This window comes from Rhipicephalus sanguineus, chromosome 7 (assembly GCF_013339695.2).
Source record: "Rhipicephalus sanguineus isolate Rsan-2018 chromosome 7, BIME_Rsan_1.4, whole genome shotgun sequence".
Classification (NCBI taxonomy): domain Eukaryota; kingdom Metazoa; phylum Arthropoda; class Arachnida; order Ixodida; family Ixodidae; genus Rhipicephalus; species Rhipicephalus sanguineus.
The window spans coordinates 153,704,860-153,731,112 of NC_051182.1; the positions used below are offsets into that span (position 1 = coordinate 153,704,860).

The following is a 26,253-nucleotide window of genomic DNA, read 5'->3' on the forward strand; positions in this document are numbered from 1 at the left end:
TTCCTTCCTTCCTTCCATCCTTAGTGAACAACTCAAATTATTTTGATTTGGCAAATCCCCGTAGACAATTGTGCTGTGACCGTATTCATTGACACCTGTATTCATTCTACAGTCGGATATAACTCAAGTCCGGAGAGGCCCCAACCAGATGACCGAAGCCGATCGCCTCTGCCACAAAAGACATAGCCCCGCTCATGCATTCAGAAGGGCTCTCCGAAGGCGGGGTCACCAGCCACCCCGCTCACGACGTCAATATGAAGTGCGCGCCCATTGGGGCAGACTTTTGTGCATTCGTCTTTGAGGAGGTTATATCGTAGACTTGCAAAATTGCACCCGACTGTAGACAGAAAACAGTTTGTGAAGTTTTACATGCCGAACCAACGATATGATTATGAGGCACGCCGTAGCGAAGGGCTTCGACAGTTTAGACCATCTGGTGTTCTTAAAAGTGGACTGACACCGCACAGTACACGGGCCTCTAGCATCTCGCCTCCATCGATATGCCACCGCCGCGGCCGGGATCGAACCCGCGACTTGTGTGTCAGCAGCCGAGCACCGTTAACACTGCACAAGCGCGACGGGCTCTAGACAGAAAGTGGAAATGGTGAGTTGTAATCCAACGGATGTAGCGGCTGGTACGGTCATAACTACCGAAATTGAATAGTAGTGTGGAAAGCACACATTCGAAGTAGCTGTGCAGCTAAATCACCCAACTAATTTAACAGATCACTTACACAAGGGAAATTCAAAACCGCTCGTTTGTAGCACGAAGTCACAAGGAAATCCATACAGATTCCACAGAAAGAAGCCATTTCAGTTGCCGAAAAGAAAAAAGAAGATTTCAAAAAGAACGCTTCTCGGATGGATGGATGAACAACTTTATTTTAGTCCTTCGGTACGCGCGATTAGCACGCAGCGGGCCGCTCCCACGTCGCCGCAATAAAGAACTTTCCGAGAAATTGTAGCTTTGGGCTATAAACGGATTGTTGTCGATTTTCCTTTCTTTACTCTTCCGCCACTTTGCAGGCTTCCGCAGAATCGGTTTGCAGATAGCTTTAACTTGAAAAGGCTGAACCACCCTGTTTTTAAATAATAATAATAATATCTGGGGTTTTACGTCCCAAAACCACCATATGATTATGAGAGACGCCGTAGTGGAGGGCTCCGGAAATTTCGACCACCTGGTGTTCTTTAATGTGCACCTAAATCTAAGTACACGGGCCTCTACCATTTCGCCTCCATCGAAATGGGACCGCCGCGGCCGGGATCGAACCCGCCTCCTTCGGGTCAGCAGCCGAGCACCGTAACCGCTATACCACCGCGGCGGACCACCCTGTTTTTTCTGAACAACAACAAAGCATGGAGTGTGAACAGTATTGCAAATTTTCGGGCAGCGACAAGCTTACTTAAAGGACCGCGTACGGCATTTGCGAAAGCGAGCTTTAGGAATACACAATCGAGGAATCATGAAGTACACACCAGCGACTTTTAAGTTTTGGCAGCATTTGAAATTTCATTACGCGTCAGCAATTAAGACTTGAACGAGCTCTGTCAAACGCTCAAGTTATGCAGGCGAAGTCGTGGGCTATTATCCCTGGGATAGGATTGTTGCAGTGCTAAACTTTTTATCAAGTAAAGTTAGTATGGAAGCACCACAGAGTATCCGGGTGATTCGAAAATCGAATTGAAGTGCGAAGATTTAAGAACAGTTTCACGCGCAGCATGACATGCTCCACGCAATCAAGCGTTCCTTTAAAATAAAGTGTCCCAGAGGCAAGTCGACTAGGCTGCTAGTTGCATTTATTTCGAACATTTTTTTTTTAATGTGACATTCTCACATCGTCAAAAGTAAAACGTGCTTTGATTCCACATGAACAAGGCGAACATGTAATTGCAATGGGCATGAGCAGCAGTTTTAGTTACACACACGCGTATGAGACAGAAGTACAACACTAATGACAAATTCATGGCACCTCCTTTGAATGTAAGTCACGTCGTTCGAATCTAAGAACCCCGGGGTTTCATTCTTGTCTGAATGAATAGACTATTGAAAAATAGAGCCCAAGAGCAGTTCCAGTGGATGAATGGCTGCACGAAAAATGGTAAATGATGTGTATGGAGTCGGAGAACATCAGCTGTTCTCTTCGTCACACTACTCCCGACGTTAGCTAAAAACATGTAAAACCTTTCCGGCAATTCTAACAGAAAACTTGTACCTGTTCCAAAATGGTCCGATTGCATAGTAAACTTAGCGCCAAGAACACCACCACGCAGGAACACAAAGGAACGATACACAATATGTTGACAGAGTTCGTATTTTCGCTTCCATATTTACAGCATTAGAAGACACCGAGAGAGCAAAGGAACACACAGATAGGACAGGACGGTCGCTCGAGGAGGAGTGACAGGAAGAGCGCCTGTGTTGTCTGTGTTGCTTCGTGCTTCAGAGTGGTCGTGTTTTTGGCGCCAAGTTTACTATTGATACGGAACATGCACCAACCAGCCCGACAGCGAGTACAGAGGTCAAAAAACTTGTCTAGAACACTAGAACGGTGCGCTCCAGACAGCACTAACGGCGTTTGCCGATTACATCTAGTTCAAAAAGGGCCCTACGTATAGCATGCATGGCCGCTAAGGATAAATACTAAAGTGCGGGCTAAATCAAACTACTTGTTATTGGTATACATGACGCCGGAGCGTGCCATTCCAGCGTTCGAGACAACTGCGTTGGCAGCTGTACTACTATTCCAAAATGCTTTCAATGGCGCACGTCTCTTTCAGCTCTTTCCTGAGCTGCTGAACTATCTTCTTCAGAAAAGGACTTTCGGAGACGACCCCGTGGGCAGCCACGCAGCGCGGCAAGACCTCTCCGTGGACGACATGGTGCGCAGCGCACGTCACGTATCCCACGTTGCGGCCGATGACATCATCGATGATGAACCTCTCATGCTCTCTGGCGCCGTTCGCGGACTCTGCGACACGCAGGTCGACGATGAAGTCGTTTTCTCGGATGTCCGCGGCGAGGAGCTGAACGAACGCGTCGTTTTCGGCCAGGTCCCAAGAGGCGAAGAAGAACGCGTACAGCCTGTCGCTGGTGACAAGTTTCTCGGCCAAGAACCACAAGTTGGCCTGACCCAGGCGAAGACCATTCAAGCGCAGCTCTTGAATGCCTTCGTTAGCGAAGATCGCATCAAGGAGGACGCAGTGGGGATTACTTCCCGGTCGAAGGGTACGCTCCAGATCCGGCTGGTTGTGACCGACGAGAACTAGCTCCCTTAGCGAGACTGCTCCTCTCAAGCACTTGCTCAGCTTGTGAATCGTGTGGACGTCAGACAGCACGTCCTGATTCAAAAGGAGCCTGAACGCAATCAAGTGGTACCAGGCACACGCCAGGTGGACCGTGTCTACGAAGGCCTTCGGACTCACGCAGCCGACGCTGCTGATCGCCACCTTGCGCAGCGCTTCGGGAAACTCTCGAAGCTCGACTAGCACCGAATATTGGACGAGGTGGGCGTCTTCTAGGCGCACTCGATCGCTCATTCCGGTCTCCCGGATTACTCGGCAAACCTGGCTCAGATTCTGCCGCGACACGTCTCTCAGCGAGATGACTTGGAGGGAATCGACGGTGACGGCGGTGTTGAACAGAGCCCGCAGGTTCTGCGGTCTCAGTCCCCCGAAGCTGAGGGCGAAGAAGGACAGTTCCACACGAGCGGTGTGGTCGAACTCCTGAAGCCAGGAACAGGTTGACTGCGTGAAGGCGGGGTCACCCAACTGGTCGCTTTCATTAGGTCGACAGTCGCCTCGGCCTTCAGGCGAAGGCTTGGTTCTCCACCGGCAGCCGCTAATGTCGAGGCTTTCAAGACGCCCATCTGACCTAGACACGAGGGTAGCGAACAGGGCCGCGCACTTGGCACTTAGCAGGTAGCCCGAGAGGCGGAGCTTCTGGAGCTTACCGCGGAAGACGAGCGGCGCGATGATGCTGTGGAGATCCGCGTACGTGCTTTCGGCATCCGAACGCTCCCCTTCCACACTGAGAGAGGTCGGCAGCAGGCTGTTGCCAAGAAAGCGGGAGAAACGGGAAAGCCCGCTGGACAGGTACGAATGCACGACGCTGCCGTGTAGGGATAGATTCTCGACGGTGTCGTTGCGGCGGAGCGCGCTAATCAGGAGCCGCCCGCTTTCCTCGTCGAAAACGAGTTGCGGCATCGACAGAGTGATCAGGCACATGGTGTCCACGAGAAGCACACAAATCGCATCCAGCAGGACCATGGAGGCCGCGCCGCAGCCGAGGAGGACCAGCTCTCGAAGGTTGGTCATCGTGGAGATGGCTCTGAACATGTCCCCTCGAATGCTCCTGGACAAAAAAAAAACGAGAGAAGGGAGATTGACCGAGGGCTCGCTTCTTTTTGTTAACCACAACGAAATGAAAGAAACAATGACGCTAAGGGACGTACAGAGAACATTACTTGCATGTTTTAACTGTAGCACAGTAATTATCACATAAATGAAAGGATTTAACGTGAATAAAAACTTGCCGCAGGTAGGGAGCAAGCGCATGACCTTCGGGTAACGCGTCCGATGTCCTACCAATTAAAGGTTGCAGGTCGTAGGTTCGGTCTCAAGCGTGTGCTCCAGCGACACGTACATATGTTCACACGCGCCATGGCAGCAAGAAATCAATTACTAAGGCGGTCGTCGCTTCACGGAACCTCCCGCTGCAGTTTGCGATGACAGTTCTTGTGCGGCCAGGAGTCGCGACTGCTTTAGTGTTTCGCTACGCCCTTAAAGCCCGATTCATCACGCCACGGTTATTTGACCTCTTCGAAGGAACCCGGTAAGCGGTGGCTGTAGGCTTAAAGCGTTGATATGCCGGCACATGTACTGTGGTGTCACGTAGAAGTAGGGCATGCGCATTGCGCACGCATTCTACGAGGTATAGGGCTTACGCAATGAACATAAGAACAGCGTAACAGACAAGTACTGGCGAAGAATACACACGCAGTGCGGACTTTCGACGACCTTTAATAGCTAAGCGAAGATCATATAAATATGGTACGGAGGCATGCGTAGGACAGTTACCAAGCGTGTCGATGACTATAAAATAACAAATCTCTTGTCACGTGTTGAATGCGCTCGAGGGCAGTACGAAATTTAAAACTGACTGATACGCGTAATCTTTTGTGCAATATCGCCACTGATGGGGAACTTACACAAAAGCTAATACACTTTCTTACGTGATACGCTTCAATAATCTCTCGAGTTGACTGCGGGATCAAATGTTAACTGATTCGCTATTGAATGTTGGAAGTCAGTGCTGCGTGTGTATTCTTCGCCAGTCCTTGTCTGTTGCGCTGTTCTTACATTCCTTATGCCCTGCGAACACGCCCAAATTTCAGCCATTCATAACGCCGATGAGTGACCAGTGCTCGAACATGAGACTTCATATGAAGCAACAGTTCCGCGAGACTTGTCCTTAACGTAACAAGTCCCCTTGACAAAACCTTGGCGTTAGCTTGCCATCCTCTGCGCAATAAGAGCCGGTGGTATTGAAAATCTTAACCGTGCCTCTTTTTGGTCGCTAGCACATCACGCAGAGCTAATGCGCCACGCAGTTTTAGATTAGGGTACACAGAGCTTTGCGTGCGCACTCACCAGGCGCTTCACTTTTGGCATCCCGGCGACATATCTTGGCGAAATAGCTACACGAGCAGCAACCGAAGCACTTTTGAATTATTCTCGTGAATGTTCAAGAGTAATTCATTTCATTTTGGCTTGTTTGGGCCAAATCCTAGTCTAACGCATCTACGACACGCCTACGCAAACACAAAGCATCCAAAGAACCAAAGGTCCCAAACTCTACCAATTAAACAAGATGGCAACTTGGGCCAGTCGGTGCATATTCACTTTCCGAAGAGCAATGCTGCACAAAAAAACGTAGACAAGAAAGGGAGGGAAGACACACGCACACGCCCATTAAACACCTGTTGGCCAACGAATCAAGCCACGCGTACTGGCAAACCACGCGTACCACGTACTGACCTGTAGTCGTCGAACAGACTGCCGAGAAACAACGTCCGTAGGCTCGTGTTTTCCCGAAGCGCCGAGACGACGCGCTCCCGGTACTCGCCGAGTCCACTGCCTTCGATGAGGACGTCGTCGAGGTACAGGCTCTCGACGCAGCTGTGCCGAACCAGGAGGACGTGGAAGAGAACCCGCGCGATGTGGCTGCGCTCTTGCTGCCTGCAGCCGCCGCTGCCCCAGTGGGCCAAGCGCACCAGGGACAACTTGCCGGGACCACGTAGTTCTCGCAACTGCAAGCCGACGTGCCATAGCAAGCGGTTCCAGTGGAAGAGACGATTGAGGATGTGACAGAAGGACGTCGGAATGCTGCGACCGTCGTCGTCGCCACCGCCTCGAGCGCTGCAAGGAATGTTCAGGCTCACTCCCGGGAAGTCGATGTCATCGAAACTCGGTTCTTCCTCCCTGATGCGTTTCCTGTGGCCCATGGCGTGGTCGTCGGCAGCCTTTGAATGAAGCGCCCTTGCGCTGCTCGTGAAAAAAGAAGTCCGAACGAAAAACCAGACCGCACCTTTTTTGTCTTTCCCCAGATCTTAATCGTACAGAACTCAACACGTTTTTTTAGAAAGCTCGAATGGCGCATTCTGAACTGCACTGGCGACGTCTATACCGACGACGCCTTGTATAAGATAGCCCACATCTAATCATGCATCATTGGTGAACGCGCATGCGTAGACTTTAGCTATCTCAAACCACGCATTACGGGTCTAGACGCTGTTTGTTCAGGGCGGAATGCGTTGCTCCGGCGTTTCTAGATAAGTATGTTGAGCTCTGTACGTGTATTCTTTCGGGAGTGGAGATCAATATAAGTTTATCCGAGCGGTAACGTCCCGTTAGATATAAAGCTGGTAACCGTTTGAATGCCGCGCAATTACTGTGGTTTAGCACCGAGTACGCAGCATTTGACCTGAACGTTTTGTCGTCGTAGACCAAGAGCTGTCTTTAGCTGCGGATTATCGCAACCAGAAAAGAGAGACGTCACAGGGAATGTCTGTCGTTTTTACGCGTTTTACCCACGCATCTATGCGCAATAGCGACAACAAAGGTTTTCTGTTTACTCCGAATAATCTTGCCTACACTACATGCGCAAATGATTAGTTTATCATTGGACACTCTCTCTGAGCGCAGCAGTAAAGCAATTGGTCTTCCCCATGACGTGCGTTTAAAAGCTTCAGCAGCTGCGCATGACAAAAAAAAGAAGGAAATTATCGAGTTCCGACGGCTCTGTGGTGATCGGTGTACACGAAGCTTTTTAGGAGTCTGCGAAGCAGCTCTGGTAGGAAGCCTTCATGAGGCGCGCACATGAAGGCTTCCTAAGCGCTGGGCGTCGCAAGAGACGTGCTGCGGATTTTAGGAACAAACACGTCTGCCAGCTATCATGGAGAGCCTAGCCGAGAAAACACGACCTTTTTTTTCGCCATTAAAACGCGTATTCAACCTCAAGACACGACCTAGACGCTCGGCCTTTTTTTTTTAAATGTGAGCAAAGTGTGCTGATAGACGTGCAGATCCCTGTCGCGGGGTTCACATTTCGATGGAGGTGATATGCTAGAGGTCCATGTACCTAGATTTAGGCGCACAATTAAAAATGTTTGAGGCCCGTGTACTTAGATATAGGTGCACGCTAAAAAACACCATAGGTGGTCGAAATTTCCGCAGCCCTACACTACGGCGTCTCTCATAATGATATCGTGGTTTTGGGACGTTGAACCCCAGATATTATTTTATTAGGTGCACTTTTAAGAGCAACAGCGCGTCAAAATTTCCGGACCCCTCCACTTCGGCGTCTGTCACAATCATATCGTGGTTTTGGGACGTAAAACCCCAACAATTATTAACATGAAAGCCGAGAAACGAACGTACAATTTGCAAAATGGCGAGTGTTCTCATCTGTGCAGTGGCGGAATCGTGACATTCGGCTGGAAAACGGGACGTAGTTTGCTATCTCTGATATCTGATCTCTCAACAGCCAGCCGAATTGTACTTATAGTCCCTCGTATTTCACTTCATAAGCAATAACGCGTCTCTTTTTCACTCGACAGCCGTTTTTATGCTGTATAGAATGCTGGCCTGGTATTGTCGTCCCTATTTGAATCTTGCGTAGAAATAGAAGATATCGATCATTCTGTGTCATTATGTCGCCGATATTTATTGATTTTACAAACACTTCTGAATATTTCGCTTTCTGTGATAGGGTTAAATTTAACACCAAAAATCGCATTCACGTTCGTTGTTACGGCTCTATAATGTTGCCACGGGGATGTCTGTGATGCCGTTTCCCGTTTTATTTCATCAACAAAGCATACAGGATTTCAAATTCGTCTTTAAAAAATAAAATAGATAAAAAACAAGCCTAAAATTCTCAAAATGTTATTTAAAACAGGCCTTAACTTCTTCTGTGCTTACTGCAAAATATTATTGTCAGGTTATAAAGCAGTCTGGTCTTGTTTCCCAATCCCACAGTGCTTGCACTTTATTATTTTATATTTTTTTAACGGTCATAGCGCTAAAGAGCTCGTTTCGCAGGAATTCCGGTGTCGGTCTCGGCGTCGGCGTTGTTGGTTGCGAGCGAGCGAAAATTTGAGCTCGATTAAGGAATAATAAAAGCAATTTTTCGCTTCCAGTGGGACCGGGGATTCGAACCTGCGACTCCTCGCTCCGTAGCGCGGTGCGCTTAGCCGCTCAGCCACCACGCATACACCTTCAAGCATACCAACGATGAGCTATTCATATAAACCATTTAGCGTTGGTGGTACGCACATCTCGTAGGTGCTTCAGCGTGGCAGGCGCTTGACGATCACCCGCGTGAAGGCGCAAAGGGCCCACGGGCGTGCTTTAAACGGCATCGCCCCACCGTGTTTCGTCACGCCGCAAGCACGGATATAGGAGCCGGAGGGCGTCCAACCTTTGGCGCTTCTTACGACACGGTTTAGGCGTCCACCGAGAAGCGATTCCAGGCTAGCCGTTGGGAAGACGGTAAGAACACGGTCCCATTACGCTATCGCATTCCACTCTTGAAAGCGAAGTTCAAGAGTGCTCCAAGTTTTAGGTGCGAAGCAGCTTGTGGCGGAGTTCAATCCGGTGGTGGTGGTGTGCGGCGTGACCACCCTTACTGGGCATGCGCATTCTCCTCCCCCTCGCTCTCCTCTCCTATGTTCCCCCCTCTCGCACGCCTTTCGACAGCATTACCCGCTCGCCCTGTGAGAATTAACGGTCAGGCTAGAGGGAAGACACGACGCGCGTAGCGTTCCTCTTCGCGTTTAACGACGTTTTGAATGGATGGATGCAGCTTACGGCGCGGGACCTCGCCCCAGCTTAAGAACCTGGCGAGCCAGCTCCTAAAAAAATTACACCAACTACCGCTCAAGCGACCCAGCTCCCCGCTGCTTCGCATCCACAAATGGTTCCCTTTAGTGGGAGATGGTGTACTATTTTTATTTTCGATCCTTTTATCAATTTGTACCTCAAATTAGTATATAAATGTTCAGATGCCCTAACCTTGGGCAAACACCCATAGTGGGTAATAGCCGTATTGAAAGGATATCATCATCGTCGTCCTCCTAGTGCCATTCCTGCAGCTTTCTTCGAGTTCGGCGGCCAGTTGTGCTTTGCTCCGGTAAGTCCACGTCCACACACGGCATGCGTCCCCCAAGGAATACTTTTCCTGCATGCCGCCTTCATCCGTAGTAAAGGGTTAAGGTGCCGTGGAAAAGAATTTAGTTTACACACAGGAATTTATCATAGCGTACACACGGTCACACAGACAGGGTATAACGCCGAAAGGAGAAGCGTTAACGATCGCCCTTTCGTTTAACGTTTAACGCGAGCGTCAAGCGTTTAGGTGCACCTGCCCTACGTGTTTGCCACGTTCCACCTATCGATTTGTTACTGCGCACAATAATGATATGGAATCGATGCGTTCGACTGGGAAGATAAAGAAGATGGCTTTCGCCTTCGAGTCATCTCATGCAAATGCATAGGGCGCCATGTCACTTTTTTCTGTTTGCTCCTTACCCGCCATGGTGGTTATGGTGGTCGACTTCTGACTCGAAGGTCGCGGGATCGAATCCCGGCCGTGGCGGCCGCATTTTCGATGGAAGCGACAATGCTTGAGGCCCTCGTGCTTAGATTTAGGTGCACGTTAAAGAACCCCAGGTGGTCAAAATTTCCAGAGCCCTCAACTACAGCGGCCCTCACAATCATATCGTGATTTTCGGAAGCAAGATACCAACGATCATCATCATCACTTTTATTCTGCTCCGCTTTGAATGTCACTGAGCCATGCTCCCTGATGGTCGGCAGAAAGTAGCCCCATCCTTCTTTTATTCCCCAAACCAAGCATACACACCACCCAACTATTGCCAGATCCCACTCACTCTGTGGGTGCCGCTTGTGTAGTGTCAACTACGACAATAGCGCTCCTCTCTGTACTGAACACCGCGAAACGTGCTCAAGTAGAAGTGCTGCTTCCGTCCGTTTGCAGGTTCACCAGCTTGCCAGCAGCATGTCGTACCCTGCGGCTTCCTACGAGACACCGGAGAGTTACGCCCCGTACCAGAGCTACTACGACCAGACGGCTACTACCTGGCCTTACACTCAAACGACGTACTACTCGACGGCGTCTACCACGTCTACTGTCACCAAAGGTACGTACGAAGCATGATAGCGGACAGGAGTCGGAGCGCAAAGCAAGGTTTGCTTGCTTAACTGAAGCCGTGAGCTGGAAGCGTATGGCTAGGTTAGGTTGGATTAAGTTTTTCTTCAATCGCGGTTCGAATCCCGGCCGCGGCAACTGCATTTTCAATGGAGGCGAAAATGTTTGAGGCCCGTGTACTTAGATTTAGGTGCACGTTAAAGAACCCCAGGTGGTCGAAATTTCCGGAGCCCCTCACTACGGCGTCTCTCATAATCATATCGTGGTTTTGGAACGTTAAACCACAGATTAAAAAAAAAAGTTTTTCTTCAAGGCGCACATGGAACAATCCTTCAAGGCGCAGACAAAAGGCACTGACGATTTTTTTTTTCTTGTGGGCTAACGTTAGGAGGGGAAAACAGGGAAAGTGTTCCAGAGTTTGTGTGAAATCGGGCTGTTCCATGTAGGCGGGCTACCGTACTTACTGAGATACTACCGGCTATGTTGGGTAGTGTAGGCATTGGATGTTGGCTAGCAGCCTATCAGTGTAATTGATTGGTAACTCTTGCATTCACCGCTGAATCGCCGCTAAGTATTTATTCTTTTTTTTTTCAGATGAAGAGGTGCCCAAGTAAGTACAGGCATTTTGGCTTGATCTAAACTTGCGCTTCAACATATCGATGTTTTAACGTTAAAATGAACTTAGCCGCTAACCTTGGCATCGGACGGACAAGTGCGCTATGTAAACGATTGGGTGATATGCCGCTGGCACCAAAGCTTACATGAGTCAACTTGGCTACGAAGTACACGAGATGAATGCGAAAAAATGCATCCCTCGTTTATATCAATGTATGGGTTGAAGTCGGGAATTGTGGACAGGGAGGAGTGGGGGAGAAGGTGTTCCGCCATGAGTGCCTTCGTCACTTGCTTAGTGATCTGCAAGACACGAGCGAAGATTGACAAAGTGGCTTTTTGGGCTAGTTGGTTGAATGCATCAAAATCTAGCCTAGCCCTAGTAGACATGGACGAGAAAGACAAAGGGACGAGCGGTCTACGGGGGAGCGCTCGTCCCTTTGTGACTTTCTCGTCCATGTCTGCTAGCGCTACGATACCTCTTGTTACGTGCGAACGGTTCACGCGCTCCCTGCTCGTTGCCATTGCATGACAAGGAGAAACACTCGAGCAGGAGGAGAGACGAGCCGACGAATGCAGCGTAGCGAACGAAAGAGCTAAACGAGCAAGGGCCGCGTTTCGGTTATCAGACGCGTGTAACTCCGCTCGCCGTGCAGAACTGCAGCCACACAACTAAATTTCCACCTCGGGATGGTATGGCGTCCCTTTCAACATTTTCCTTGTCACGTGGTACCTCAGCGGCGAGGCTCCGAGCGAGCGCAATTCCAACGCCTTTCCACAGCCAATCACGTGGCATGACGTCACGCCCGCCACACGTTCTCCGGCACCTCAAGGTCACTGCGACGCGATGAATGACCTTGGGAGATGTGGAGTTTTAGAGCTTTCGTTCTAAAACGTTTTTACAGCGAAATCTGTTATGAGATCATTTCACCGGCCGTTTTTGGTGCCGTAGTTGTCCGCCGCCGCCGCCGCCGCCGCCGCCGCCGGTGTCCGTAACCAGTATCGCTCGAAATAAGAAAAAAAAACTAAATAAGAAAAAAATGCCAGGATGGAACGAGGTTCGAACCTGGGCCCTCTGCGTGGGAGCCCAGTATTCAACCTCTGAGCCATGCCGGTGCTTGAAACTGCTTTGCAAAAAGGTCCTATACAGGCTTCATTTCGGGAACGAACCACATTAGCATATGCAATATAGCGTGGTAAAAGAGTAGAATAAGCACCAAGCGTCGCACAACGCGAATTCTGTAACCAGGCGTCACACAATGCGAATTGCGCAACGAGTAGGTTGTTGAATGCTTCCAACCCATTACAAAGAGCTCTGCCATAATTCTTCATACTCATCACGCACAGCATCAACAAAGTGCGCATAATGCCTTACATGCGTTTAGCAGGTACCACGGCTGTCTGTAGAATGACGAAAAATGGCACAGTGCCTGCTGCCCTACTTCTCAAAAATTACAATGATTTATAGCGTAGTGGGTTCCTCGCATGTGCACTTCTGTTGGTTGCCAAGGAAGCCCATAAGGCTCCCATGATCCATTTCCTCAGGGTCTCAATAAAGTCAATTCTCTCTCTCTCTCGCTCTACGTTTCTCCGGTTAACGTATGTTATAAAGCGTGGTGGGACAGTTAAATAACGACCGGGCGTCACACAATATGCATTACGTAACTAGTGGGTCGTTTAAAGCTTCCAACCCATTACAAAGGGCGCAACCTTAATTATTCATCGTCATCAACCGCCGCATCAACAAACTGCACATAATCGCTTGCATATGGTACCTCGCTTCTCCGCAGAACAACGAATAATGTCGTGCTGGGTGCTTCCCAGCTTCCCAAAAATTACGCTTCGTGGCGTAGTGGGTACGTTGCTAATGTACCTGTATTAGTAGCCACAGGAGAGTTTATAACACTCTAAAAATGCCGCTCTTCCAGCTTTCGCTGTGACTGTGCTGCGCTTTCCGCGCAGGCCTGGCGTTTTTTTTTTCCTTTTCAGTATACGTTTAAGCCCTGTACTTATGTACCGGTGTTGTTTGTTTTGCGCAGATGGTGTTTCAATGCGCCCTCAATGGTGATGACCCTTCTGGCCGTCATCTTCTTCATGCTTATAGGCTCAGTAACTACGCTCATCCTGCTGGCGCTAGGTGAGCTCTAGTTTTGGTGTCTAAGTGCATACTTTCTCGTGTCTCTACGTCATCATTATCATCATCATCAGCCTATTACTATGCCCCCTGCAAGACGACGGCCTCCCTCGATGATCTCCAACTTAACCTGTGTTGACCGAGCTGATTTTGTTTCACATTGAAGTTGTATATGCCAAGGCGAAACGGACTTCCGTAGGCAGGTTGTCCCTAGCGCAGATATGCGCCGCGGGAATTGGGAAGGCCCACTTCTCACCACTGTCCACTAAAATGAAGGGTCCGTGGGCAAAAACGTATGCACCAAAGAAATGGTGCAAACCACACTTCTTAACACTGGTCCACTGAAGTGTCGCAGAACGGAGATCTCTGGCAAAAAAGAGCGTGCCACGCTCATCGCCTGGGCTAAGGGGTGCGCTGACTAACATTCCCAGGTATTAAGCTCACATAAATACCCTACGAAAAAGTGGACGGGGGAGCACCCTCCGTTGTCCCTCAAACGGTAGAGCATCGGACACGTAATTCGAAGGTTGTGGTTTCGGATCCCACCGACAGAAAGGGGGATTTTTCGTCCACTTTAATTTCTTTCAATTTAAGTGAAAATCACAGCAATACAATTAAAAAACCACAAAAATGGCCCCTATGCTTTCCTTGGCTCAATTGTCTTTCGGTTTCATTAGTTGCGTGTAGTAGAGAAAATGAGCCCCTCGGATAATTCCCCTACTTTCGTATAGCAAACCAGTCACACTTGACTTACATGAGAATGCACGCTTTCGCAGGCCACCAGTTGTCCAGCGGGACGACCGAGACAGACTACCTAGACAGCAGCATCCCCGGCGGCGGTGGTAACATTCACTTGTTCCTCAGCGGGGCAGACGCCCAGAACTCCACCGACATGGACACTCCTCCTGCGCCTTCTGCGTCGAAAAACCCACTACCAAAAAGTAGGTCTATCGCTAGTGTATAAGGTATGTATGTATGTATGTATGTATGTATGTATGTATGTATGTATGTATGTATGTATGTATGTATGTATGTATGTATGTATGTATGTATGTATGTATGTATGTATGTATGTATGTATGTATGTATGTATGTATGTATGTATGTATGTATGTATGTATGTATGTATGTATGTATGTATGTATGTATGTATGTATGTCGGTCTGTCTATCTATCTATCCATGAAGAAAAGAAGACTTTTTGTTAGACACAGTATTAATGAGACCTAACAGATAATAATGCCAAGGAAAGTATAGGGGACGCTATTTGTAGTAATTAGGATATAAATGTGAATAAAGTAAAGTTGAGGAAAAGATAACTTGCCGCCGGCAGGGACCGGCAGAGACTACAAATACCATCCCCTACACTTTCCTTGGCATTACTGTCTCTTAGTTCTCATTAATATTGCGTCTATCTATCTGAATGTCAGTCTGACTGGCACCTACAATTCGTCACGACCAGAGGCCTTCTTTAGCGGCCAGTTTCCTACTGCAAAAGAGAGCAGCGTTAAGCTCGTTGGCGCCAAGTACGCAGTAAATGACAGCGCGTACGACACAAAGTGAGAACGACACCACGGCCGCTGGTTTACAACATTTTTTTACACGAAAGTGTTTTATGGCGGGGTGCACCAGCGTTTCACTGGCGTCATTTTCGTGCTGTGAATGACGTTGGTTAAATGCACACGGACAGATGACAAAGAAAAAGTAGAAAGTTTCGTTATGCGGATGACCTTGAAGTCGAACCCATGACCTCTCAACCCGCGGCGATAGGTGCTGGTCGCTCCATACACTGCGCTACCGACTTTTTTTTTTTCTTTATCGCCTCACACAAGAATTTTCACACGCTAATCGTAAATCAGGGAACAGTGCAGTGATGCACCATTAATGTCTTGAATTGGGCTGGTTAGTCAGGGGGACACATACTAATACTAATACTAATACTATAATATATACAGGGGAAACATACTGACTGTGTTTTCTCCTGTATATATTGACGTGCAAACGCACTAAAATATGGTTGTTGGTCAGCGCCATGCTTGTCTCCTCTCGTCGTCGTCCTGTCCTGTCCTAGCGCTGTTTCTTCGTTCAAAAATCAATACGCACCATTAGCTGTTAGGTGACTGCACGTTAAAACTAAGGCATGTATGTCTATCGGTCTGCCTGTCTGTCTGCCTGTCTGTATCTATCTGTACGTCAGTCTGACTGGCACCTACAACTCGTCACGAGCAGAGGCCTTCCTTAGCGGCCAGTTTCCTACTGCAACGATTCCACTCTGGAAACCCACTCCGGTACATCCATCCGCACTTTCTGCATTTTGACAAAACGAGACACACACACACATGCACGAGGCTTTACAATCGCACCTTACATATCTCACACCTTCTCCGCGAGTGAGACACCAGCGGGAAGTGGAACGCCTTGGCGCGGTCATGGCTCATGTTACGAACTCTGCAACTCGCGTTCGTGAAGCGCTGTGTGGAAGTGTATCCATGAGCAGGGGCATAGGTTACCCTATTACTGGGGAGCCCACATCTTGCCGTTCCTCTCCTCAAATGACGACGCACTGAATGAGTTTTTGGGACGTTAAACCCCAGATATTACTATTATTATTTGAATGAGTGCATATCGAGTACTAGTGTTTATTATGTGCTTGTTGATGCCATCTTTGCACGGGATTCACCATATGTTGCGTCCAGGTTTATGCTAACTACTTCAATTACCACAAAGGTTTAATGATTATCATGGACGTTAGTGGTCGGAATGGAAATGCGCCACCAGGCGGCATCGTTAAACGGTGCTATAGCTGCTAAACACAAATAGTCATTGCGGAAGCTCTAATATATCAATGTACAATAAACAATCAACTACTTCTGTGCGTAGGCGTGCGCAGGGTTCCCCTTCAGAGGTGGCGAAGGTTCATCGCGGCGCCCCCCCCCTCCCTATTAAGTCAATGTATGGGGAAGACTTTTCGCCCCCCCCTCATCTTAGGTGACTACGGGGGGGGGGCGGCCGCCCCCCTGCCCCCCTGCCCCCCCCCCATGTGCGCACCCCTATGCTTCTGGGAAGGCACGTTTCACTGTCGTGTTACACCGATTTCTATGACGGAGCCATCAAGCATGCTTTTTTTTTTGTCTAATGTATCAAAATACATTCCGCGCATGTGTGCGCTGTGGCCAAACAACTGTGTGTTCATGCTTAAAGGGTTTTCGTCTTTTTTTTTTTGCGTACGGTATGCAGCCTCGTCAAGGCGACCTCGTATAGGGAACGTCGACGAGCCTCTGGTGTGCACAATGGGCGCGAAGATCAACTCGACGCAGATGTTCCCACCGGACGCGTTGTGCGACTACATCTTATACGACTCGCTCTACAAGGGCTACACGGACCCGCTCCTGGCTCCCAGAGGTTTCGACGCCAGCCTGAGCGCCTTCGTTGACGCCTACCCGACGTACCAGGCCACGGCTTTCGGCGTTGGCATCGCTCACAGGTGAGAGAAGGGAGCCGTAGTTCATTTGGTGACGAAAAGACACATGCACGCGAAAGAAAAAAAGAAGGTCTTCCCTTATCGGGAATATCGAGAAAGTATGCTCCCTGTGTGTTTATACTTATGTACGCCAGTTTTTTGCATACCGTCACTGCAACTGAACTGTAAGGCTGGGAAGCCAAGTCAAGCTCAGAAGAGCTTTTTCTTCCCATGCCCTCTACTTCCTGAAGTGGTGATTGATTGATTGATTGATTGATTGATTGATTGATTGATTGATTGATTGATTGATTGATTGATTGATTGATTGATTGATTGATTGATTGATTGATTGATTGATTGATTGAAGTGAAGCTTGGAGTGTGTGTGTGTCTGGCCTACTACTTTCTGTTTCTTTCTTTCTTTCTTTCCTTCTTTCTATCATTGTTTCTGTTTTTCTATTCCAGGGGAAACCGAAACGGCTCTGATTATTTGCGGGAGTGGCGTTAGGGCGCGCCTACGCACGCCACTCCCGCAACCAATCAGAGCCGTTTCGCTTGCCTCATGACACCCGTTCCGGCGCCGGCACCGTAACGTGAGGTCATGCGTTCATATCCTGGCAACACTGAAATGCGGAAACGTGAAGTGACAAGTGGCCTCGATAAAAGATGAGATTACCATGTCATAAATGGCTGATCGCCGACGAGCCCGCGATCGCGAGAGCATCCATTATTAGAAAACGGCGCATACAAATTACGCTTGTTACAGGCGCGCCTTCCAGAGCCGCATTTCTGTACCCGACCGACGCCTGGTTGTGCGCGTACTACTCCGCCACCGAAATCTGTAGCTCATAACAAGCTTCCTTTGAAAAGGCGTACAGTTTGTTGGAAGCCCACCGCGCTTTCCAGCAGAATATGAGCACGTGTGTAACCTTGGATAACTTTTTGTCCAATCTTGGCTGCACTCCCTTTCATACGCCAGGTGCAACGCTGTGGAAGCTTTGCACGAAGTTCGGTCAGTAAAATGTGCAAGTCCGTGCGTCTCGCGCCTGGATCGCTTGGATTCCGTCATTTTAATCTGGCCTCCGCGAGTGGATCCGGCTGCGTGCTACCGGAACTAATCGCGGAGGCCACGATGCGAAAATAAAGAGACGCTAAGCGATCCAGAAAAACCTACTGGCAACCGTACAAATGACGCGGTTTGTTTATTTTTAAGTTAAAAAGCGTCTTTCTTTATTACTCAGTCTAAAAACGAAAAAAAAAATCACATTACGGGTGGTAATATTATTGAACCATTTCTTGGTGCGAACGCACCTACTGCAAGATGCAGCTGATGTATCAGAGTATAGCGATGGCCAGCTCTAGGCTAGTGTCTGCCAAATGTCGGCTAATATTAGCTGTTCGACATTGTAACAACCTAATAAAATAATGCATGTGTACTACTTCGCAGCTGCCTCCCTCCAACACATGCTTCGTGCACTGCACGACAGTTACCCACTGGAAATTTCGCTGCCTATTTTTTTTTTTCCATGACGCAGTTGTATGTCTCACTTCGCGTCGGCCCTGCTCCAGGCCGACTCATCTTTCGAGCCGCTGAAGCCCTTCTGGGAAAAGGAAATCTATCACTACGGCGTCCTGGACACTCCAACCGTGGACACGAGCGAACAAGACCTACTAGAGGCCCTGCTATCTCTCAGGGTGCGTATCTAATATTCGAGTAGGACGTGGCTCGTCTAATTCATTGGGGTCGGACAGGCTGTGGACGCTGCGGCTTTCAGGTTTCTAATACAGAAAACAAGTGTATGGTGCCGGGTACCTGCATTTGGAACGTAGCTGTTATCTGCCTCTAGAACGTCACTATTGAAAATCGCACATAAAACATGCAACCGAACCTGCAACCTTCGGATCCGAAGGCTGCAGGTTCGGTTGCATGCCGAAGGTTGTAGGTCTGGTCCCTGCCATCGGCAAGTTGTCTTTTCGTCCCTTTCACTTTCTTCACATCTCTATCACAATTACAACAATACACTTAAAACTGCACAGTTACCGTCCCCTATGCCTTCTTTGGCTTCATTATCTGCTGGTTTTCATTAAGGTTGTGTCAAACAAGGAAACGAGCCCTCAAAATTATCCTCTTTCATGGATACAGAGCAGAATGATAGTATGGATGCATGCAACCATAACATACATATTAAACATATTGTAACAGCGCAAAGTTCGTAAAAAAAGGAGACAGAAGAAACAGGCAAACTTTGCGCTACTACAATACGTTTAGTGAACACCAACTCGCCCAGGAAGAAGTTATTCTGAAATAACATGCATAAATTTACAGGCAGGAGACAGAGTTACGCAATAATTTAATTACAGTTTAGATTAGCATACGTAACGTAATGAGAACATCTAACTTGTATACAACAGTTTAACAGCATTTTAGGTTGGCATACAAAGCATAATCTAGTTTAACCGCATGTCAGGTTAGAATAAGAAACATATTTAATACTGTTCTTTTCAATGACGTTTTTTAAGCATCAAAACGAAAGCTTTGTGCTTTTTTTTACATAAACTGGCACATTAATACACGATGAAGCGGTTTATTAACGCGGTAGCGTTAAACAGGCCATGTCTCAGAAAATGCGGCGTCGGTGTCCGTAGCGTTGTTCGCGAATGAAAAATTCCGATGGGTTCAAAGAATAAAAGTCAGGGTATAATGCGGAATCGAACCTACCATGACCCACATAATGATAATTGTTCCGGTTTCACGTCCCAAAACTACGATATGATTATGAGGGACGCCGTAGTGGAGTCCTCTGCAAATTTTGACCAGCCGGTGTTCTTTAATGCGCTCCTAAATCTAAGTACACGGGCCTCAAGCGTTCTTGCTTCCATCGGAAAAGCGGCCGCCCCGGCCGAGATTCGATCCGGCGACCTTCGTGTCAGCAGTTGTGCACAATAACCTCAAGACCACCGTGGCGGGTGCAGTGCGCCTGCATTCCGGTCATATCTACAAAGCATTGTTTGATATGTTGGCCTTGAAACTTTCGAGTGGTTTTGTAATTCGCGGATTGCTTGTGGAAAAAAGGAATACTTGGATATCTTGTTCCGAAATCAGTACTAAGGTAAGTGCTTCGGACGTTCTGTGCGGGAACTCGTGTGTATCTGCCTGTAGTGAGTAGCTACTATTCCTGCGCTCGGTAAACTTTTGACGTGCGCTGTATGTAGCGAATGACGTTAGGAATGACGTCTTGCTGACGTATTCGGTCTTTTCGCAGATCGTGCACTCAAGAACGGTGCCACTCAGGCGTATGGGCAACACGATGCTCTCATTTCTTGCCGCAGCCATTCCCAACGACACCTTGGCTGACACATATGTCCGCTATTTCAAGTAAGTCTTAAAGGGCCCCTAAACAGCCTCTCAAAAAAACAAAGATCGAGTGCGTTATTCTCTCCTAGCGTTTCTCGTCTTTTCGGCAGAATTCGTGACGCTAGTAGCCTCTTCACGTGACGTCATGAGGAAATAAGCTCTCGATTGGTCGATACACTAGGGTTATCAGTTTTCACTTGTCTCCTACCCTGCTTTGCCATGCAGTCGCACGCCCGTCGATTTCCCTCAGTCAATACAGTCGACTGAAGAAAAAACATCACACCATCTCCCACTAAAGGGGACCATGAGGCGATGCGAAGCAGCGTTTTGGCATGTCGAGCCCGCATTTCAGAGGGGAAAGGGAGAGGGGAAGTGGAGAGAGGGGGGAGAGGGGGAAAGGGGAATGGAGAGGGGGAGGGGAGAGAGAATACGCATTAGGCAGTATCGTAATCGTCGGTGAATTTTTTTTCTCTGCACACATGCTCAGGCAAAACAATGTGCCGGACGTCTTCATTGCTCTTGGCCACTACGTCCGCGGGGACAATACCTTGCCCACCTGCATCATCATGCCGCCGACGGTGCTACATAGACCAGCCAGTGGTCATGGCAGCTACCAGCACGATCTGGTGAGCGTGGAGCACCTACTAATAATAATTATTGGGGCTTTACACCCCAAAACTATGATATGATTATGAGGGACGCCGTAGAGAAGGGCTCCGGAAATTTAGACCACTTGGGGTTCTTTAACGTGCACCTAAATCTAAGTACACGGGACTCTAGCATTTCGCCTCCATCTTAATGCGGCTGCCGCGGCCGGGATTCGATGCCGTGACCTCGGTCAACAGTCGAACACCATAGCCACTAGACCAACGTGGCGGGTGGCGCACCTACTGTGCTACGAATAGAGACACTTGTTTGGTTTATACAAAAAAAGTACTCCGGTGTATCTAGATTCAGGTGAATATTTAAGAGCCCCAGCTGATCAAAATTATTATGGAGTCCCTCATCGCTGCAGTGTCTTCCACACTCTTAGAAATAGTTGCGCCCTTCATGGGACGTACTTGTATGATCTTGTTTGCTTGCGTTCCATATTGTGACAGCTTAGCGGCTAGGATTTTCTAAGCTCGTTAGGTACATAACACGGCGCGTTCATTAGATATTAGACAAACTGTGGAAGGTAGTGTATCTAGGTCGCTCAAACAGATAGATAGATAGATAGATAGATAGATAGATAGATAGATAGATAGATAGATAGATAGATAGATAGATAGATAGATAGATAGATAGATAGATAGATAGATAGATAGATAGATAGATAGACAGACAGACAGACAGACAGACAGACAGACAGACAGACAGACAGACAGACAGACAGACAGACAGACAGACAGACAGACAGATAGATAGATAGATAGATAGATAGATAGATAGATAGATAGATAGATAGATAGATAGATAGATAGATAGACAGACAGACAGACAGACAGACAGACAGACAGACAGACAGACAGACAGACAGACAGACAGACAGACAGACAGACAGACAGACAGATAGATAGATAGATAGATAGATAGATAGATAGATAGATAGATAGATAGATAGATAGATAGATAGATAGATAGATAGATAGATAGATAGATAGATAGATAGATAGATAGATAGATAGATAGATAGATAGATAGATAGATAGATAGATAGATAGATAGATAGATAGATAGATAGATAGATAGATAGATAGATAGATCTGTCTATCACCCCAACACGCTAGCGTTTTGTAGCCGCTAGTGGGTTGGGGTGTTATCAAAACACATTGACTGAATTTGATCGAGCCTTCAAGACTGAAAAAAACGCTGACTGTATTCTTCCAGCATTTTCGCGCATTGCCAATATTCGTCTAATCCTGGCTGATATTGCTTCGCGCAGACTTCGGCGGCAAACGGCATCGACGTGGTGTCGACGCAGCGTTCGAAGACTAAGCTGGCGCTTTCCGTGACGTTGAAGGGTCGTTTAGCGACGGGCGCAGACCCGCACCTACTGGCTTTCCAGGATTTCTGCATCAGCAATAGCAGCATGGAATCATTCGCCAGCTACGCCGAGGTAAACCTAACCAAGTCATGTTGTCAACCTAACCAAGTCACAGCTGACATTTCGTTAGGTCATTCGATACCTTACAAGACAAAGCGTTGTACCGATATATCTGCGCCTCTGCACAGTAAAAACGCAGTCGACGGATGCAAACACAATGTACTAAGGGGGTTCCATAAACAGGAATAGCGTTCCTCATATATGCCGGCCGACGTCTTCATCGGTGCACTTGTTTTAGTGAAAGGCGCCTTGTCATTCTTGGCGTCAAGGTTGACAAGCCACCCTTGACAAAGGCATGTTTATAACAAAGATTCCTGCTTATGGAATCTGTACAGCATTCATGACGGCCAGCGCAAACAAGGCACGAAACACACGAAAGTACACGACAGAGGCGCACAGATGTACAGCACAAAAATCTCTACAAGAAGTGCTTTCGCGATACGTTTTGTGATGATGACGTAACAACATCTAGCGATCTATGACGTCATTATGACGCCATATGGTGACGTCATCACGTGCTGATGATTTTTTGCATCCCTCGTGTTGACGCCGCCGAGGCGGGACGCCGACGGTAAATTTTCGCGTTTGATGAGGCACCTAAGGCTTTCGCCTTAATAACTTTATTCAAGTGTACCACCATGGCTCCACCTACCTCCATTTAAATGCTGAGAGCTCCACCCCACTTTTAACAGCGAAGCCGTTGGAGCACGAGGTTCCGCCTAGCAACCACTTGGCATGGCAAGGGCTGACTACTGGCCTTGTTGGTACGACATACCTGAAGTGTTTAGCGCAGTATTATCAAGACGGGACAAGAAGCGCCTGTGTACGTGTTCTCCCTTCTTGTCCCGTCTTCATAATTCTGAGCTAAACACTTCAGACACATGGCATAGCTGCGCCTGGCTTCGCCGAGTGCGCCGCCTAACAACGCGTTGGAGGAAGGAAAGGAGAGAGAAGGAAAAAGAAAGCATAGCAAAGCTACGCCTAGTATATTATAGCAATGAGGTGGGAAAGAGAAGTGAGGTTGAGGAGGAGGGAATTGAGGGGAGAGGGTAACGCATAGTGTATCCTTACGTAGTATAGTATAGCAAGGGGAGGACCGGAAAGGGAAGTTAGGGTGAGGAGGAGAGGGTAAAGGATTGCATAACATTGTATAGCAAGCAAGGAGGTATGAAAGAGAAGTGACGGTGTGGAGGAGTTCGGAAGAGGGTCTTGTTGGGCTAGTTGGTTCAGCATCTTAGTAGACTTTATACGCGTGTGTTTTTCAATAAAACTCAGTTGATAGTTTGCGCCGTGTTCGTGTACTGCTTTCTTTATCCCTGTTTTTCGCGCTAAAGTCTACTAAGTTGAGGAGGAGTGACGTGAGGGTGATGATAAGAGAAAGTAGGAGGTTAGAGGGTAAAGGATTCCATAGCCATGTGTAGTATGATATAGCAAGGGTGTGGGAAAGATAAGTAAGGGTGAGCAGAAGGCCATCAGCTCCCCTGTTTCCTCAGTCTTCGCCCTACTAATTCGTAGCTGCCCCATTTTTTTTCTTCCTTTCATACATTTCAGCCGCAATATTCTTACGTACGCTCTTTTCGCTGCCTGCAACGTGAACAGGTGTGCAAGTCCCCGGACTATTCGAGGAGGGAGATCTACAGCTCCTTTTACGAGGCGACTCAACTTCGCCATTCCGGCAGGTCGCTCGTGTTCTCTTACGACGACCGGACGGGACTTAGCAAAAAGGTGAGCTCTGGTCACGTGAACACGCTTTTCCGTTGGCGTGGTCTTAGGACGTGCGACAGAGTTTTAGCATCTCCGGTATTCCGGTGAAGTAATGGCTTTTGCCTATCACCGGTTTCGCAGAGAATGTCAGCGACGTCCCGGTGCGTTTCGCCTAAGTTGCCTTGCAGAAGAATTTTTGTGCTAAATCGGAGCTCTCGTCACAAGGTTTCTGCACATGACGTGGTCTTGCTATGCCTGTGGCATCGGCCCACCTTTGACCAAGCGACATGCGACGTCACAGTGACGTCACGATGGCGTCACAAATTTCGGCGACCTGTGACGTCACGTTGATATGATGTCATCACGTGATTTTTTGCATCACTCGTGTTGGCGCCGACGGCGACGGTCACTTTTCACGTTTCATGTGGCATCTAAGGCTTCCGCCTTAATAAAGATAGGCCAAGGTTAGAAGTTACTTTTCGTCGAGTCGACTTATGCTGGGTTAGGCTAGAAGTTAGGGTGTGTTAGGTTAGGTTAGTTTAGGTTAGGTTAGGTTAGGTTAGGTTAGGTTGTTTGTGTTAGGTCAGGCTATGCCAGAGTTTAGTCGAAGTTAATCGTGGTGAGCGCGTTGTCAAACATAAGATAACAAAGCTACAAATACCGCTGTTTAAACTTCGCGGTAAACAACGTACAAAATTGTAAAGATACAAGTGCCGCTATTTAAACTTCTCCGTTAAAGCTGCGGCTCCTTTAGATCCCGATTCTCTCTTTTTTTTACTCGCTTAACGGACAATTTCTTTGCAGCTGTGCTCAATCAAGGCGCAGCACACATCCACGAAATTCGGTATCGCTGTTTTCGACCTCGACTACGCGGACTTCTCGGGCGTCTGCTCCACGAAGCGGGGCCCGTTCCCGATTCTGCACGCGCTTCGTCGCGTGCTCGACTTCTTCAAGGCGGGTCACGTGACCCCAGGCAACGTTGGGGACTGCGAGAAACAAGCCACGTGACCCTCTGACGACACGCGGGGGATAACAGTACGCACATGCTTGATTATTCCCCGCCCAAAAAGTTGCTTTATGTACACGTCAATTACGCGTCCGCGTACAAAAAAGTTTTAACAATAAATAAAGTGCTACAATAAACGCTCAGTCTACTGCATGGATGGTTGCAACGCTTTCTTGTCCCTTATTGACTTTTACATCGTCGTCGTCGTCTTAGTAGTAGTAGTAGTACTAGTAGAAATAGTAATAGTATTAGAAGCAGTAGTAGTAGTAGTAGTAGTAGTAGTAGTAGTAGTAGTAGTAGTAGTAGTAGTAGTAGTAGTAGTAATAGTAGTAGTAGTAGTGGTCACAAAGGTCACCTGACCCGATGGGGTAGGGAATAAATAAATAAATAAAAAGAAGCCATGATGATGATGTTGATAAAGGGTGACGATGTTGAGGCTCCTAATAATGATGATGATAATGCTCGATCACGTACGCATTCGCGCGTACAGGTTTGATGTGCGACAGTTTGACAACGTCATGCCATCCACTTCCACTCCAATCTGATCATTTGGCATGGAAGTACGCATCAAGGTTGCCTACGTGACAGACTACTTGTCAGCATAATGACACAGTAATTAAATGGCAATGCAATTTCTTCAATTTCTTCGATACCTCCTTCTGTCGCTTATTACAAGCACTAAGATTAGAGAAACTGAACGCGCACCATTGGGCCCCAGGAAAACTTCAAAACCGAGGTAAGGAATAAGAAGACTTGATTCCTCATTCATGGGAATTGTTCATAACATGAAAGTGAAACGTGCCCTCCTAGAAGTAGTTACAGCTGTGTTGGACGTTAAGAAATACGATTTGCACAGTGTGTATTGGTATTGCTACTTCGTTGCACAGTTGTACTGCTGTTGGGCCGGCATGACACAGTTCGACATGCATGAACTCATGTTCTTTTTTTTTCTGAATTTCTTTCTGAGCTACCCGCGTGCCTTTTTTATTAATGTCAATTCCGTGGCAGACGTGATGTGCTTCAAAGTGAGCACCGGCATTAGTACACACTTACGTGTTGAAAAACAGCTAATGCTGGAAGCTTCACGAAAAATTCATTAATTCTTTGAGGCTTAATAACCGGGCAAGAGGTTGCCAGACGAGTTGGTTATCGGCGCATTAATACAT

The 26,253-nt window shown here is 47.9% G+C and overlaps 2 protein-coding genes across 2 annotated transcripts; one reads left to right on the top strand and one right to left on the bottom strand.

Moving 5' to 3' along the window:
* Positions 1-2,403: 2,403 nt before the first annotated feature.
* On the bottom strand, positions 2,404-6,863 carry LOC119400288 (uncharacterized). Its single transcript, XM_037667310.2, has 2 exons — positions 6,040-6,863; positions 2,404-4,354 (listed from the first exon to the last, which is right to left on the bottom strand). Exons 1-2 carry the CDS (start codon positions 6,504-6,506, stop codon positions 2,743-2,745), a joined length of 2,079 nt encoding a protein of 692 aa, XP_037523238.1. The 5' UTR covers positions 6,507-6,863; the 3' UTR covers positions 2,404-2,742.
* Positions 6,864-10,582: 3,719 nt separating this feature from the next.
* Positions 10,583-25,096, top strand: LOC119400958 (uncharacterized). Its single transcript, XM_037667836.2, has 11 exons — positions 10,583-10,724; positions 11,327-11,342; positions 13,384-13,481; positions 14,255-14,419; positions 16,715-16,961; positions 18,472-18,631; positions 20,200-20,312; positions 20,779-20,917; positions 22,216-22,389; positions 23,977-24,102; positions 24,886-25,096. Exons 1-11 carry the CDS (start codon positions 10,583-10,585, stop codon positions 25,087-25,089), a joined length of 1,584 nt encoding a protein of 527 aa, XP_037523764.2. The 3' UTR covers positions 25,090-25,096.
* The last annotated feature ends 1,157 nt before the right edge of the window (positions 25,097-26,253 follow it).